Source organism: Pogonomyrmex barbatus, unplaced genomic scaffold (genome assembly GCF_055798465.1).
Source record: "Pogonomyrmex barbatus isolate J1 unplaced genomic scaffold, ASM5579846v1 scaffold17, whole genome shotgun sequence".
NCBI lineage: Eukaryota > Metazoa > Arthropoda > Insecta > Hymenoptera > Formicidae > Pogonomyrmex > Pogonomyrmex barbatus.
Genome location: NW_028297113.1, coordinates 1,636,037 through 1,654,665, shown reverse-complemented (window position 1 = coordinate 1,654,665; position 18,629 = coordinate 1,636,037). Strand labels below are relative to the sequence as shown.

Sequence of the window (18,629 nt, the reverse complement as noted above, 5' to 3'; positions counted from 1 at the left end):
GGCCAATCGCGGCCGCCGAGTCTTCACGAAGACGCACGATCGGCAGCCGAGTTCCGCCGAGGGCGGCGGCGCATGCGTGCGACGCCGCGAGAGGCACAGCCACGGCATCGGCACCTTCGAGATTTTGAATTTAACAACAAACGATCCTCGAATCCAATGACAAAAATTCCAACCGTATTTTGCCTTTGTCTCGGAGAATAAACAGAATAGAATTTGATCATTTTTTATGCCTTTCTATACAATAGTAAGGACGAGGAAATATTTTATTCTGTCCTTGCATTACAATAGAAATTCATTCAATTGAAAGGACGTAAAAAGAAATTTTTTCCTTTTTCAATAGAAAAGTTTTAGAAACTTTCAATTATCTTTGCAGCCTTTTCAAGAATTAGGAAAGGTATAAATAGAAAAAGAGAGAAGAGGGAAGTGAAGAAAGGGAATCGTTATATACACATTTTCGATTTCAAAATGTGTATATAACGATAAATAAGAAGGTTGGCATGTCGACAACACGTTGAATTGAAGAAAAAAATTTGGATAGACGTACACAAACAATCAGCGTCTCTCAATGTTTGAGAAATCAAAAGAAAACTTTAAAAATCATAACTTTAATAACAATTTAAAGGAAATTGTTTCTAAACGCTTATTTATTGCAATGTTACATTGTGCGCGATATGAGAGAATATATAATTGCTCTCTTGTTCTTTATATAAGATAACTGTCGTTAATATATACAGTTGCAAACGTTGCAAACATACGCATTAATATAATTGAAACAAATTCAGATCCTCTCTCTCTCTCTCTCTTTCTCTCTCTTTATATACAATAAAAGATTCATAGCATCACATACGTGACTTAAAATTTATAATACACTTTTAACATTCTGAAAGTATTTAAAGAAAGAAGAATACAAGATGTATTCGATCCTATAATAATTCTATGTGTTTGTCATGTGTGTAATGTGTGATGCACTTGTTGCCTAACATTGATTAATGTAAACCACAGTAAGTAAGTCAGCGTGTCTACATGTAACAAGTAAAAAGCGATAACGATACGGTTAGTTGACTATCAGATAACAAGTCCGGGAATATGAATGATACATTAAAATAAAATATGTGTCTCGCGAGTGGAGGAAATATTAGGAACAGGAATAAATATTACATTTTGAAAATTTTGGAAAATTGGAAGATTAAAATGGACACAACAATGGACACAAATAAGTAGATATAAGATATGATCATATCTTATATTTACTTATACTCATTGTGTTTAATTTTTACTTATACTCATTTTTTACTTATTTTTACTTATACTCATTGTGTTTAATTTTTATTCCGAATTTTTTTAAATTTCCATATTTAATGTACCGTTAAATTACTGTTCCTAGTATTTTCTCCATTGTGCGTAGCACCCAATGTATTGATGCAGCCAACAATATCAGGTTCAAGCGACAGATATAATTTAAATTGTGCTCGAACCTTTTTAAAAACTTCTATCATACAAGATATTTACCGAAACATATACGTCCTCTCTCTTTCTCTCTCTGTATTCCATCCTCTCTCTCTCTCTCTCTCTCTCTCTCTCTTTGTATTCCATCCGTTGAATTTGAAATACCATAAATTTAATCGCATAAATGGAAGAACATTTACTTAGGAGTTTTACTTGCTCGAGCAGTGCGATAAGAATTTGGAAAAGCAGGAAATACGTATTGTCCACTGACCTAGTTATTTTTATTATTTAGATTGCAATCTATATTTCATACGCTATAATCGTGTAACTCGTCCGAATTTTTCGAAGAATAAAAAAAAAAATATGTAGTTTAAAACGCTTGAAAATAACGCTACGTGAACGTTTGTAATGGAAAATAATGGGAATGACGGAATCAACCATAGCGTATCCAGAGAAAGTATTTAACGATAAAATAAAACGAAAAGATAAAATACAAATACATAAACGAAAAGAGAAATGCGCTTTCGAATTAATACTATCGTTTAAAACCTTATTTTATCATTTGTTAATTACAAAGATAAATAAAGGTATTTATTTATATTTTTCTGAATCACGTATTGCATTTTGTTGCGTAATAATCGCAGTTCTGTGAGCGACAATTTGTTGCGCGAGTTTGAAATATCTTTTTGCAAGACTTATGCAACTTTTTCCTAGCGAGTACAATGGACTAAATGTTAATAGACGATATGCTACTATATGTATAGGAACTTTCACCGAATTCGACCGTCCATAATATCTTCATTATTTTCGGTAGATATGGAAGAACGTGTAATGGAGAAATCGACTCGAAAGGACAAGTATATTGAACGAATATTTCTTTGTTTCCGGAATTTCGCTTTCGAGATCATTAATCTCTCTTTTTTTCAACGAGTGAATGAATAAAATCAGATGATCTGACTTCTTAAATGTAAATTGATTAATTTTTCTATAGAAATATTTACATAAAAATCGTATTACATATTCTTATAACTTTTCTATAAAAATACAATCGTATATTTTTATGACAATTTCCTAATCATTTTGTAAAATGTATATTAATAATAAATTATGTAGATATGAATTTAGAAAGTGATTATTTTATACATATAATATTACATATATCTTATATATTTAGATATTTAACATTTTATTTATCGTAATGTTGGAATAAAATAAGAAACATTTCATCAAGTCATTAATTTTCTAAGATCTTATTTTATACTTTTATAAAGTTAAAAATACACATGTGAAGGAAATCATGATATTTATTTTTCTGTCCATTTCTTCAATATAGATTAACTTTAATTTCTCTTTGATTTACTCTTCATCTTCTTCTAATCTTTCGAACTAAAAAAATGAAGATTAACCGAGATTAATCTGCATTGATAGAAATGAACCTGAATCAAATGACTTTCTTATTTTTCCATACTACCGAAAGTAACAACGACATTGTAGATTGTCAAATAAGATAAAATATCTTATACATAACATATATATCTATCTATATATATTTATATATATACAAAGTAGATGTACTTAGCAACCGTCACCAAACACAATTTAAAAAAACGTAGCCACAAGTCACTTAATATCTCACAATATTATCTCTGCACAACATGTGCGATCTCTGTCAAGTGATTTATTTATTAAATTAAATATCGAATGCGGCATACGCATATCGAATGTATGTCTTTTACACACGAAAAATTACATATATATATATAAAAGAATATAATTGAATAAACACTTCGAATACATATTTCAACGAAAGTATGCATTCAAACAAACTGCATTTACATTCTCCATCATCTTGGTTTCCGTGTGCGAGTTGTTCTAGATCGCGGTGCAGTAGATCCGCTTCCGATGCTAAACATGCCGGGCGTCGAGGGATTGAAGGTCGGCGTGGTCGTGGTTCCAAAATTGAGAGTAGGAGTAACCAACGGTGCAGTGAAGTTGAAACCTGTCGTGAAAACAAGAGAATACGATTGCAATTAACAGAATTCAATCGGAGTATTTGAGGAAGAGATTTCATAAATATTCATGATTTTTTTGTCTGATGTATCCTCAGCTTGCAACGCAATTTAGATTTTTAATGATCACGCGCGTTGATATTAAATCAATCTATTGTTGATTACCTGGCTGAGAAGATGCAGATCCAAACTGATACGGGGCGGCTGGTGCGGCCGTAGAATTATTGCCTCCAGCGTTGAAGTTGGGTCCAAAGGAAAACGTTGTGTTCTGTTGCCCATCTTTCTGAGTGCTTCCAAAGACAAACATATTATTCGTGCTACTGCTTGCATTATTAGTATTATTTGCTCCAAAGGCCGGAACGGACGAGTTAGATGTGCCGAAGCTCGTGGTGGTTGCAGGTGTTGTGCCGAATAAAGATTTGTTATCACCGAACGTGGTACCGCTGTTTGCACCGCCGAATGTGAGACTCGGAGGATTTTGCGTGCCAAAAGTACTCGTCGCCGAGGAGATGCCGAAAGCCTCAGTAGCCGAAGTAGCATTCGCTCCGAATATGGGAACCGACGGTGTATTATTCTCAATCGGACCAAACATCCCAGTCGTACTGCCAAAAGCAGACGCTGTTTGCACATTCGTAGCTGTCACATTAGGTGTTCCGAATGCGGGCGTCGTGTTGTTCGTAGTGTCGAAGCCAGGAGTGACTGTACTGGTAGAGACATTGCTGGTGATGCCAAATGCAGGTGTGGTCGTACCAGTTTGCGTAGTCGAACCAAACAATGGCATCGTCGTGGTACCGAACATGCTACCTGTCGTGCCAAAGGACGTCGAAGGCTTCGTCTGACCGAAAATCGGCGTGCCGCTACCGAACACGGAAGGCGCTGCGGTGGTCGGAGTTGAATTAACATTAGCGTTGGAGAATAAACTGGAGCTAGGCGTATTGCTCGATGACGAGACGACATTAGTGGTCGGAACGAAGACAGAAGGTGTCGTGGTTGTCGGAGTATTAAAAATACTAGCGGTTCCTGACGCCGTTCCGGATCTTGATGCAGTTCCGAAAAGTGGCTGACTATTGTTTGTCGCACCAAAAATGTTTGTACTCGCCGTTGTGATCGACGTAGTGGCAAAAATGGATGTAGTGGGTGTGCCGAATTGCGGGACGGTTGTAGGTGCGCCAAACTGCGGAATAGTAGACGTTGATACGCCAAATTGCGGAATGGTGGTAGTAGTGGACGTCCCAAATGTAGGAATTGCATTGTTGCTCATCGTACTCAAGCTGGTCGTGTTGTTAGCAGTTACAATTGGTAGAACTGTAGCTGTAGACGTCGTGCTCGAAGTATTGGAAGCGCCAAAAACAAATAGAGGTTTGCTGGTAGGTAAAGCAGACATCGAGGAAGTGGTGGATGCAGTGCCTAACGAGAATGTGGACGGGCTCGATAGTCCGAATGTCGGTGCTGTAGTAGTCGGTGCTGTAGTAACGGTGTTTGCAGTAAACGAGCTATTTGTCGCAGTTGTCATTGACACGTTGGACGTGAAATTAAAAGATTTAGTCGTAACTTGTGACAATGATGTCAGTTGATCGTTCGAAGAGCTTCCAAAAGCATTCAATTGAGCGTTGCTACTGGGCTGAACGAACGCAAAGTTATTCGATTTCGAAGGTTGCAAAGTAGTGTTGTTACTTCCAAAATTGAATAAAGGAGGGATCGCGGACGTTGTCGCGACGCTATTCGACGTATTGTTTGCAACACCATTAAAACCAGTGATGCTAGTTGTATTGACGGTAGTTGTATTGACTGGCAATAAGGTTCCAGTCGATTGGATCGGCAAACTTGGTGCGGCAGCTTTAGTAGACGTCGCGGGAGATAAGGAAGGTTTGTTATTACCGAAAGTAAAGATAGAAGTAATCTGAGTATTCCCGGCGGTGAACGAAGTAACGGGTGCACTTGTGGTAACTGCGTTATTTATTGCGATTTTTTGTTGAATCGTAGTATTAGGACTAATAGATACGAACGCTGAACTTGAGGGTGCTTTATCGACAATCAAAAAATTAGTAGTAGATTTTGATGAAGTTGGCGTTAAGCTACTGCTAGTATACGTGTTAGTGCCAAAGTTTGGCAATGTATTGTTCGATGTTGTAGTTGCTGCCGATGTTGTGGTCGATTTGCCGAAAGTAAAGGTCGGTGTTGTAACACTTGGAGTCGAAGATACAATTTTTTCTAAGGACTGCGCGCTTGTAATTACAGGTGCAATTTTCGTTTGCTCGGTAGCTCCAACTGTCTTGGCGGTTGAGTTCATTTCTTTCGTTTCAGGAGTAGTTACTGGCACGTTCAACTGTACTGGCGACGTGTGTTTCAGACTACTCAAAACTGTGTTCGATTTCGCTTCAACTTTCATATCAGGTCTCGATGAAGAGAAACCGCTCGGTACGATAGCCGCAGTAGACAGTGGTGTGGTATTGATTGTTGTCGTAGTTGTCGAAGAATTGAGAGTCGCACAACTGACCGGTGTAACCGGCGATGTAACCGTGTTAACATCATCTGCTTGAATCACAACATCCGGATTGATTTTGTTCTCCGCTAAAAGTACAATTGAGAAAGTTGTCTTATGAGATAAAGGCGACAATAAAATATTTTTCTAGAAATCTTTTAAAATATGTTAATAAAAATAACTTAATATTATTTTATAATCAATTCAATATATTATGTTACTTACCTTTCCCTGATATTGCATCAAACATACTTTGAAGTCTAGCTTTCATACTGGTTTGCCTCATATTTCGTATATCCTCTTTCTTTATTTCTTCTACGTTATCTGTTGCAAATTTAATCTTTATATTACCCGGTTCTTCCACGAGTGACTTTAATTGTTCATTGCGCTCGGGCTCAGCTCTCATAAACAGTTTATCCGTCAATTTAACAGGTTTTGCCGGCGCAACAGATTTGATATTATTAATTTCACTCGTATCTTTTGAATTTTTATCAATTACAGATTCCACTTTATGCGCATTGAGCCTTAATTCTTTAGATGATTTCAGTATTCCCTTAACCAGGGGAAATTCCTCTGCTCTTTTAGAATTAACTGTTTCAGAATTTTGTGAATATGTTTCTTTAAAAACAGATTTATCATTATTTGTATCTAATTTCTGTGACTGTGGCATAATAGGAGAATTACTAGATAATACATTTTCTAGAGACTTAAAATGTTTTTCGTAATCGGGTGTTCCACTGCGCGAGAAATCGACTGTATAAACAGAAAGATAACAATAAAAATCAATAAACATTGGATAATCTATTCAAATATACAATTAGATAAAAATTGATACCTACCTGCTTTTCTTTTAATTCCAGTAACAACATGTTTGCTAGAACTCAGAGAGTTCAAGATATCATAACAGGATCGTGTTTTTGTACGTTTCGCAGGTCTGATGGATTTACTTTGAGGAGAAAGATCTTCGTCTGATTTGGATGACTCATCTCTGCTTCGTTTTTGCTTGTTTTCTTCTAAAATCGTTTCTCTTTCCTCATTAAAGAAGCCTTCTGTCCTTTGCTTTTTAGCGACGTCAAAACTAACATCCTCCGTCGATGCGTGCCGTTTTAACGATATTTCTCGTAAAACTTGGACAACACTCGCGGGTGATCTGTTCTCTGTGTGACAAATATTAGATAAAATCTTTTGCCTCTCAGGTGGAGAATATTTTGTTACATCTGGTGGCGCCACTCTGACTGTCACAGGCATTCTCATTTTTGTCATCTTCATGTTCAACATGGGAATTGAACTCGCATGGAAATTAACTTTTGGAAATTGTCCAGTGCCGTATTGTGATTGATGAGTCAATTTACTCTTTGCTTCCGTAGCATACTTAGTCAGCCTTGTTGTAAGACCTGGCGACGATACATCAGTGTATACCCTATGTTTAAAAAAAGACATAGGACTTGTATAAAATAACTGTAAAAATATATACAATTAATATATAAAAATATATGCACATTTTGTTAATTGTATAAATATTTATAAAAGAATAAAAATAGTATTATGAATAAAAAAATGAAAAAAAGCATATATAAGATTTGTTTTTTATTGTTAGACTAACGTCAATTTTTTCCAATGTAACTAATTAACTTTAATTAATCCTTATTTAATTAATTCATTTTTTTTTTAATTTTTAAAACTTTTTGAAAAGATATAAAAAGTTAAAGATTGAAGTTAATCTATATTAGTTAGCCTATATCTTTCTTTCTTTCTTATTTTTGCCAAACTTCAAACATATCTATTTCATTTTAAGTTACACAAAGTGTAAACTTGTTCAGTTATAAAGAACATAATTACAGTTACATATACAAAAATCTGTACTACTTACTTTGGATCAATGTTATATCTCGTTGACGCTAATAATGGTCCAGCGACAGTCTGAACTGTCTTGACGCCTGCTGGTCTAGGACGCATCTTAGGACTGATACTCGTGCCCCACGGCGAGCCTTCTGGAGTAAACTGCGTGACATTCTCTCCACGGCTCAACGTATGATTCTGAGCGTACATAGCTAGGTTCTTCTTCGAAGATACCTCTCGCGACTGCGAAACCAGGTCGCCATTTCTGGCATTCTCCTCCTTGCCTCTGGATTTTAACACCGGCGTGGAAGTGTGCTTGCCGTAAGCAGCGAGTTGTTGCTGCGATGAGCGATCGTAGTCGCCGGCACGGTACAACCTATCGTTCGCCGCGAGCACGTCGTTGACGCGCGGACGATAAGGGACACACGGGATCGGGCTCAATTGGTCAATCAAGCCAAACCTGGATGACGAAGACGATGAGGATGACGGCGACTCTCCGCCGCGTCCGGTAGGAGTGGCGGCGTACGAGTCGCTGCTGAGCTGATAATTGCTCACGCGTCGTCTGTCCATCCTGAACGGAGGAAAACGCTCGCGGTAACAACGGCTCGCACTGTGCCAGAGCTTACGCGCGTAACCGGTACCGTGGCCGTGGGCAGCGCGGAGCGCCGCGCCGAGCTCGTGGACCGCCTCCCGCAGGTAGCCGAGAACGTAGTACGCGTGCGGCGAGACCAGGCTGTCGTTGGCGAGCAGGGAGTAGCACGCGTACACCACCAGCAGCAGCGTGAACGCCAATGCCAGGATAGCGCCCCAGGCGTTGTAGACCAGCACGCACCCGCACGTCACACTTATCAACACCACGGCGGCGCGGTCACCGAGGTCCCACATAGTACTGCCTCAAACGGATAACCTCCCCATGTTTGAAAAAGAGCACACTCACCGCAGCGGTCGGAACGTTGCCGCGAACGCGGTGAGATCATCGATATATATCGATACGCCGGTCGTCCCGCGCGCGCGGAGATTCGAGATGTCGCGATGGGCGGCCGCGGCAATCCCGCGAATTATCTCTTCCCCTCTCGCCGCAGATTCTCTTCATCTCTCCCTTCCTTTTTTCTTCTTTTTCTTCTTTCGTTGATATTTTTATGTCTCCAACACGAGACAGATACATTTGAGAAACGACGATTAGATATCTTTATCTGAGTACTGAAAGAAGAATTCAGCGAAAGATACAAAATAAACGAATAAAACGATGTGATAAATAGCGATTTCGATTTGCTGACTCGACCCGACATCGAGTCAATGTTCCGATCGGGGTTGCCTTTTTCGCGCATGCGCCTTGATATGATGGAAAAGACAGTGGTGAAACAGTGGTATGGATGCTAATTCTGTCTTTACAATATTTTGTTTTTAAATTATATAAAATTGGAAATCAATATTTTTTAAATACTTCTCTTTTTATTTTGAAGCAATAGTTTGATGAAAGATCATCGAACAAAAGAGTTATTAAGGACTAGACTTTTTAAATTATAAATTATTTTTAAAAAATTGCGATGATTTTTTGCAATAATACTGAATTTTTAATTTAAAAATTTATTTCTTATAAAATATTATTTGAAACTAAACAGCTTGCGGAAAAAAGAGGAAAAGTATTTATTCCGTTCATTTATTATATTCATTTGTATAATTAAAAAAAAACTTTTAAATATCTCTTCTTGACCATCACTAATTTTTATAAAAAATTTTATTTTGGCTACTTTTTATAGCTTATTTCAGAAATGACTTATAATGTTCAGTTTCACTGATATACATACAGCATGCACGGGACATACACACACGTATACACACATATAGTTCCATATTATAAATTTTTAGATAATTTTTAAGTAATTTGACAAGAGCTAATAAAAGTGTACTTTTCGTCCATGCTAGATACTATACTGATATCACTTCCATCACGCATGCACGAAAAAAGAAGCCCCGATCGAAACATCCTGCACCGAGTCCAATCGGACTCGACTCGGTGTCCGATCGAGTCAGCAAATCGAAAATATTAAAAGTTTTGTGTCCATGATGAGAAATCGAACCGAGATCTCGGATGGAAAGAGAAGTGACCAATTGCGTTTGAATAATTCGGCTAATTAACCAATTGATCAATTCTCTTTCTGTTCGAGATCTCGGTCCGATTTCTAGTATCGTGAACACAAGACTTAGGGTGCTGTTACATACAGCGTAACTTGCGTAAGCGTAATCTGCGTATTCTATTATTAGTATTATTAGTATTTTATTAAAATATGTTACGCCATTCTGAAAGCCTTCTTTTAAAGCGTATTTCGCGAAATTTCGAGAAATGAATAATTAATACAACCAGTTGCTGATTAGAGTTTCTGTTGTACTCTCTAACAAAAATGCTAAATTAATTTGTGATTGGTTTTTGTAATCTGCATATCTGGAAAAATACGCTTTATAGGGAATTGAGACTTTATGTACGAGTATGTGTACGAACAAGTCAAGTAAATGTGAACCTATCTGTGAGAATGTATTCAGAAGTCATTATAGACCCGGACCTGTTGTTATTAATAATATGGAAGTGATGGCAAAAGTGGAAGAAGATAAAACAATCTCAACAACAGAAAATTAGATGATATAATATTTTAAAATTGTTTGGAATATTGAAACTGATGGTATATCAACAGGAAAAAGCTCGTCATAGAATGTGGGTGCATCCGATATTTGCAGAAAGACGAAGATTATTACAGGATGATAGTGACAATCTGGTCAAATAAATGGAATTTGAAGATTACGAAATGTTCTACAATTATTGTAGAAATGTTTAATCAGTTGTTAGATATTGTTGGGCCACCCGTTGTAAAACATTATAAATTAATTAATATATATATATATAAAATATATATATATATATAAAATAAATATATATTATAATAATAAATATATTTATATATTTATTATTAATTAATTTAATATGATGATTTAATTAATTATTATTATATTAATTAATTAGCTCCTGATTTGATCTTTATTCATTTTTCTGAAAAGCTCTGATTATTGTGTGTGTGTTTCTTCCGCAAAAAAATTAGATTCAGCGTAACAATAAAAGCATAAACAGCATAAAGTAACTAGGCGGAATCTGATGTCCAAGTGAAACGATATGATTGGTCGGCGCAAGTTACGCTTACGCAAGTTACGCCGCATGTGACGGCATCCTTAGATCCCGTGCACAATGGAGGAAATATTAGGAATAAAAATAAATATTAAATTTTGGAAATGAAAATTCGAAATAAAGATTAAATATAATATACAATGGACGGTAAGTAAAGTATAAGGCGCGATTCCATTTTTTGCATCATTTATCCTTGTTTAACATGTACCGAATAATAAAGATAAATGATACGTCATACGCATTAGGGCCTGCGCACAATGGAGCAAATATTAGGAACAGAAATAAATATTAAATATAATATTAAATTTTAGAAATAAAAAATTCGGAATAAAAATTAAATATAATGTGCAATGAATATAAATAAGTAAAAAATATAGTCATATTTTATACTTACTTGCATTCATTGTGCGTTACGTTTAATTTTTATTCTGAATTTTATTTCTAAAATTTAATATTTATTCCTATTTCCTCCATTATGCGCAGGACCTATGCGAGAAGCGGAATGCGTTCTATATCTAATACGTATTCAGACGAACCAATCATAGTTCTATTTGTATCCTACGATGGAAGTAAACGATTTTAATTGGTTTATTTTCTCATGCGTTGTGTCTATGAGAATAAAACTATCATTTGAATATTGTTGACTGTTAGAGTGCTGTTCCATGGGCACGGAAAACGAAATCGGAACGAAATCGATGATGAAAAGATGAAATGATTTTCCATGAATCATATTTTTCAAAAAAACGGAATCTGTTCTAATCTTATTTTTTTTTTAAATTGATAACATTGATATTATTTTATTTAAGTAATATATTAATTGAATTAAGTAATAAAAAATTATAGATAATTATTAATATATATAATTAAATAAAATGATGAAAAATTATTAAGTTAAAAAAAAAATAAGATTAAAATGGATTCCATTTTTTGAAAAATATGCTCCATGGGGAAACCAGGGTGCTTAAAATCGAAACGGAAAGCTATTTGAAATTTTCGGAACGATGCCGATTGGCTATCCCCATCATTTCACCTTATTCATCACCATCAGCACTATCCTTATTTGAATAATTCGGCCAATTAATCAAATTGTGATTGATCAATTCTTTTTCCATCCAAGATCTCGGATCGATTTCTACTATCGTGGACAGAAAGCTTCGGCCTATTCTACAATGCGTTATGAGGTATCGTTGTGCGGTATCGTGGATCACGGCCGTAAGAATGGGCTAATCACAATCAAGTATTCTCCCCACATTCGTCTGTGATTGGTCAATTATTGTGGCTTGCGACGCCGCATGCGACGCATTGTAGAACAGGCTTTCACGCAAAAGTCTGTGCTCCAAACTGCAGTTTCGACGAAAAAGACCAGGATCGCCGCTCTCCCGCTTCTTTCTGCTATTGGTAACACTGGCGCAACCTCCAATCGGTGCGGCGCGTATGTACACGTGACAAGGCACGCTCCAGAACACGCGTGCCGTGGAGAACAACGCGCGAGGCGCGTCAAGTGTAACCTTTAATTCGGAGCACGCCGGTCAACAGTTGGAAGAATGTCGTGGCTATTCGGCTATCGTAATGCACAGCCGCCGCAAGATTTCACGCAATTTGTGCCACCATTGGCGGGTGACAGCGGTGGAGGCGGAAGCGGCAGCGGCGGCGGCGGCGGCGGCGGTTCTCCACCGAGGATCGGCGGTTCTCAGATGGAAGCATATAGATTCGATTCGAGCGCGCTGGAACGGGCCGCCGCGGCCGCCAAGGAACTCGAGCGATCCAGTACGATCTTTTTTTCATGATGATTTTATCGCGAAAAGCCGCCCGCGTGGTTACGTAAGCGGGCGACTTTGGAGGTTAGGACATGCATGCGCGCACGAGGGAGGGTATTTCTACTCTCGCGCGCGCGATGACGCAACTTTCCACGGATAGTTCGTCGATCAATCGATCGGAAATTCCTGTAAGGATGACGAAGACATTTCATGTCTTCATAAGCAATGTTATTCAATTGATGACAATACACTAGAATGCTTGTCAAATGTCATTTACAACGTTGCTTGAAAATCTTTGCAACTAAGATTTGTACATTTTGATTTTTTTTTTTAAATTCTGTATGAATATAAAAATTAGAGTAAAATTTTGATAATTAATTTTATTAATGTTATTTCAAAAAAATGATGTAATACTTCATTGCTATTGAATGTACAGTGTATATTAGCATTATATGCTCTTTTTATAAAAATATTGAGGATAATCTTTGAAACAAATAATTATATTAATAATTATTATACTACAATATAGAACACATTAAAAACATCCCAAATCTTTATGAATAATGTCATCCAATCAATGACAACCCACTGCATCTGCATCATATACAGCATTAATTGAAAATGTTTCTACAAATGAGACAGTTCCTTTTTTCCAGAAATTAAATTATATAGGAACATTATTGAAAAAGTTAAAATAAGATATTGTAGATGATTTTATGAATATTAATTTCCAAAGATAGATATATTTGTTATATTATTTTATATACATATTTTTTTTAAACTAAAAGATCCTCCCCCCTCTCTCTCTCTCTCTCTCTCGGCTATACGAAATACTAAAGACTTGTTTATTGCTGCATTGGATTGCACTAAAATTTTTTTCTTGCTTTCACAAATTTTGAACATATATCTATTTCATTTTAAGTACAAGTATACTAGTTCAACTGTAAAAAATAGAATCTTGAAGATATTTTTTGATCAGACTAATAAATTACAAAATACAATTATATTTTAATTTAGAGCATGCAAAAGAAGCTCTGGATTTGTCTAAAATGCAAGAAACAACGAAGCAGGTGGAATTGCAGACTGAATTGAAGAAATATGAAGCTAGTATCGAACAACTTAAAGCAGAACAGAAACGAGTAGAGGGTGAAGAAAGAAGAAAAACCATACAGGAGGAGACAAAGCAGCATCAAATGAGAGCGCAGTACCAAGATCAATTGGCCAGAAAGCGCTACGAGGAGCAGTTGATGCAACAACAAAAGATGAACGATGAGAATTTGAGAAGGCAAGAAGAATCGGTAGCTAAACAAGAAGCCATGAGGAAAGCTACGATAGAGCATGAAATGGAATTGAGGCATAAAAATGAGATGAAAAAATTGGAGGCGGAATTGAAAGCCAAAGCAAAGATTGATAGAGAAAACCAGGATCTCAACCTGGAACAAATTAGGTTAAAAGCCTCAGAAAAGAGGATTACCGTTTTAGAGTCAATAAAGTAAGCAATCATTCTTGTTATTTATATATATATATATATATATATATATATATATATATATATATACGTTTTATTTTAATTATAAACTTAATTTCATAATTATTATATTTTTCAGAACAGCTGGCTCAGTATTAGGCTCGGGTGCCAAAGCCTTGTTGGAGGATTGGGATAAGATCCTCGCAGCGGCAGGTGGTTTGTCTCTCGTTGCCTTCGGAATATACACTGCCAAGGGCTCAACTAGCGTGGCAACGCGTTATATTGAGTCTCGCTTAGGAAAACCGTCGTTGGTGCGTGAAACCTCGAGATTTACGTTTCTGGATACTATTCAGCATCCCATCCAAGCAGTGAAGAAGCTGAAGAGCAAACAAACTGACGCGTTGTCCGGCGTGATCCTGGCACCAAAACTCGAAGAGAGATTGCGCGACATCGCGATTGCCACGAAGAACACGAAGTATAATCGCGGCATGTACAGGAACATATTGATGCATGGTCCACCGGGTACCGGCAAAACTATGTTTGCGAAAAAGCTAGCGGAGCATTCGGGCATGGACTATGCGATCGTGACGGGTGGAGATCTGGCCCCGTTGGGCAGAGACGGTGTCACTGCCATTCACAAGGTGTTCGATTGGGCGTTGACGTCCCGCAAGGGACTGTTGTTGTTCATCGATGAAGCGGACGCGTTCTTGAGGAAGCGTTCGAGCGAACGTATCTCGGAGGATCTTCGGGCGATGTTGAATGCATTCCTGTACAGGACCGGTGAGCAGAGCAACAAATTCATGTTGGTGCTCGCGTCTAACACGCCAGAGCAGTTTGACTGGGCGGTGAACGATCGGTTAGATGAGATGGTGGAGTTCCGTCTTCCAGGCCGTGAAGAGCGCGAACGTTTGGTTCGCCTTTACTTTGACAAATTTGTCCTCCAACCGGCGATCGAAGGAAACAAGAGATTGAAGATCGCACAATTTGATTATAGCTCGTTGTGCTCCAAGATGGCTGATTTGACGGAGGGAATGTCTGGTCGAGAATTGGCGAAACTTGGAGTCACTTGGCAAGCGGCGGCCTACGCCTCGGAAGACGGTGTATTAACGGAAAAGATGGTCATGGACAGGTGTCTCGAGGCGATCAAGCAGCACAAACAGAAGGTACTTTAAAACGTTTATAATATTGAGAACGCCGGAAAATTTATAAAAAACGAATAATAATCAATCAAACGATATTCTTTCTCAATTATTTGTATGATTTTATAAAGTCTACGAGAAATTTCTCATGTCTTTTTATAGGTACAATGGCAAAGTGAGCAGGAGAAGCAGGAATCGAAATCAATATACGCCATGGAAGACGACGCAATCGTCCGTTCGAAAACTCTGGCTATAGAGCCGTGTCCAGGAAACACGGTAGCTCCAGCCTAGATAATTACAAGAACACAATTTGTTTTAATTTTTTATAGTCGGGCTAACATTAAGGGCAGGGGGGGAAAAAGGACAGATGCCACTGGAAAAGCAAGTTCGCAAAGCTCGACGAGTCACAAATGTCACTTGTTACAAATGTATATTTACATAGAATAATTAAATCTATCCCGATGTTTCATCATCCTTTGTAATTTACTTCTTGTCACCTCCCGTGACATCATGGAAGTGTAGTGATCGATCGTAAATTACACAGATAACTTTTCTGAAGTAACGCGTTGAAGAAATCATTAATTTATAATGTTTATTGGTACAAAAAATAGAGTGACAAAAATATCGAAGTTTATGTCGCCAACAATCTTCTATCGGGACGAGGCCAGACGACCCACCTTTGAGCTTACTTCAAACTGCTTTGAAACTTTAATTAATTCTTATCTGGTCTGGTTTCTGCAATAATTTAGATTATACTCAAAAAATCCAAGAGAGAAAACGTGAATACAACATTTTATGTGTGCTAAGAATACGATTTGCTGCTCGGACATACTTTTTGAAGCTAATCAGTTCTAATTTATTTTTTCTAAGAAGAAGATACGACGAAAGAGAATACAGGAAGTGTTGCAAGAGTGCACAGTCGATGTCTATGTCACTAGCGATTATTTTCGCGCTCCGGGAAAATAAGTTGGCAGTTTTTGACGATCTTGCAGGAAGACCAGTGAAGAAATTGCAGCGTATGGATTCCATTCGTAACGCCCCCCCTCTAACTCTAAAGGGGGAAGATATCTCGCGAGAATATTTTGACGAGTTTGTAGAAAGCATATCGGCATATCGTTAAAAATCGCGGATCTATGTGGCCTCTCATAAATCCTCGCGACGAGCTTATTATTATTGGCCACTCCCCCCCGCGGATTCCCCTTATCGCAACGACCAACGGCGTTACAACATCCAATTGATTCGAGCCAACCAATCCGCTGCCACCGCGTTATCGTGACGATCTATCTTGCCGTTTTTCGTTATATACACGCGCGTGCGAATCGGCGCGCACGTTTACGGATAAATTCCCCGTTATTAGGGGCTCGATGCGGTCAAGATCTCCGAGCTATCCTTGCGTAATCGCGTACACGCGACTAGATAAGAGCGAACTCGCTTATCATCGTAACGACGTAACGGCGCGCCGTTAAGGACAACGTAAGATAGAATTCTGGGGGTGACGCGGGTGAAGAGGCCAGTTCGCTAGTCATAACATAACAATACTTTATGGAAAATGCGGATAATGCGTTTGATGTCATCAATCGGGTCGGGCAATTAGCACGCGTCGGAAAAAGGAGATGTGTACATATACATAACTGCACGGTAATTTTTGCCGACGAGGCTTTTATTAGAAGGAGGTAGTACAAGAGAAGTGGAGGGTACTTTTTTATCTGCGACTAGAACTAGCGAGGAAAAGGAACGAGATTTGAGAGTGAAAAAACGAAACATTTTTAAAAATATATACATAAACATACGCGCACATAATTATATCCAATTTATTTTATCCAAATATTATCTTATAATTAAATAATTATTTTTACTTATGTGCCAAATTTTTTGTGTGAATATGTAAAAAAATTTACGATAAACTACTGTAGTACTAATAAAATTTGATATTCATCATTAATCATCATTAAAATAGTCTGAAACGTTGAAATACTTATAGATTATATAATAAATATTTTTTTATATAATAATTATGTATTGTACAAATATAAAAACTAGGAACTACAAATTACGATTTTCGCACATCTGCGATTATGTGAAGATGTCTTGTGAGAGAGAATACCTTCAGAAGCAAGTCATACATTCAGCTATTCCGAACGTATATTAATTCTTCCTTGTTGATTTTATTTTATTTATCTCTTTGCTTTGGTTTATTATCGAGGCGTCTATCGTAATATATAAGAATCGATAAAGTTAAAAACATTGAAAAGATACGTTTCTTAGAATTCTTCTAATATGCAAAGTCATCAAATTCATTTGATTTATGTAAGTCTTATTATCTATATATTATGCCAGGTTTCATTTTGCACTTGCTGTGACTCCTTTTCACATCTTAGAAGAATCGCAGTGTATTAATTAGATAACTTTTATTGACATCAAAACTCTCTTGACTCGGCGACACTTTCAGGATCTCTCCATGGAATTTTGCCCTTTTGGCATTATTCTCTCACGTGTCCAGTGCATGATTTCATAAATGACAGACGAAACATTTCTGTTTATGTAAAATTAGATCGGTAGTTTTTCATACTGTTATTACGACACATATCATTATGGCGTCTACATAATTACACGATTATATCGTAATAAGAATTAAGATATAATTACATAGCCGTTTTTTCTTTTGCTATTTTTTTTTTGCTTATTACATGATCATACACTCGAAATTATTATTGCGATTATTATTATTGCTGAAGAGAATTTCATATTGCCGGTAATGGAAGTTTTTCAATACAAAATGCATAACATTGGGATACATAACATTTTCCAGAGTTGAAATTTATATCCTATAAATTTTGAAAAAGTTTTGAAATTTTTTTTTACATAGATATAAATAGATCTCTAACTATATCTAATCTAATCTAAAATTGATCTCTATTAAAACAGATCTTTTATTTACCTACAATATTATTCAATATTCATATTTAAAGTCACAAAATTCTATTGAAGATAGCCGAAAATTCTTCTTTTTGAATGTCAAAGTAGAAAATTGTTTATTTCAGGAGGCAGGAAGTAGGAAGTAGAGGCTTGTTCATAAGAAATAAACTTCTATCACAATCTTGTAGAGCCTAAAAAGTCCAGAAAGCAAAGATCAAAATAAGAGTAAAATTTTAGTTCACGTTGAAACGTTAGATTGAGAGATTATTGGGGTGTTTATGTTTTGTCTCTCGTTGGATTTTTTTCATCTATTTTGCTCTCCTTGTATATGTGATGCCATAACTGTGAGCCTTGAGCCTTCGAGCGTTCTCTGGGCGGGAAGATATCAGGAATTATGT

General features: G+C 36.9%; 2 protein-coding genes across 2 annotated transcripts; one reads left to right on the top strand and one right to left on the bottom strand.

The window, feature by feature from the left end:
• Nucleotides 1-589: 589 nt before the first annotated feature.
• LOC105431007 (uncharacterized) lies at nucleotides 590-8,777 on the bottom strand. Its single transcript, XM_011644891.3, has 5 exons — nucleotides 7,808-8,777; nucleotides 6,777-7,357; nucleotides 6,163-6,690; nucleotides 3,621-6,026; nucleotides 590-3,445 (listed from the first exon to the last, which is right to left on the bottom strand). Exons 1-5 carry the CDS (start codon nucleotides 8,659-8,661, stop codon nucleotides 3,291-3,293), a joined length of 4,524 nt encoding a protein of 1,507 aa, XP_011643193.2. The 5' UTR covers nucleotides 8,662-8,777; the 3' UTR covers nucleotides 590-3,290.
• A 3,597-nt stretch (nucleotides 8,778-12,374) lies between these two features.
• bor (ATPase family AAA domain containing bor) lies at nucleotides 12,375-15,787 on the top strand. The gene is made up of 4 exons (XM_089074778.1): nucleotides 12,375-12,718; nucleotides 13,726-14,200; nucleotides 14,316-15,339; nucleotides 15,478-15,787. Exons 1-4 carry the CDS (start codon nucleotides 12,496-12,498, stop codon nucleotides 15,604-15,606), a joined length of 1,851 nt encoding a protein of 616 aa, XP_088930904.1. The 5' UTR covers nucleotides 12,375-12,495; the 3' UTR covers nucleotides 15,607-15,787.
• The last annotated feature ends 2,842 nt before the right edge of the window (nucleotides 15,788-18,629 follow it).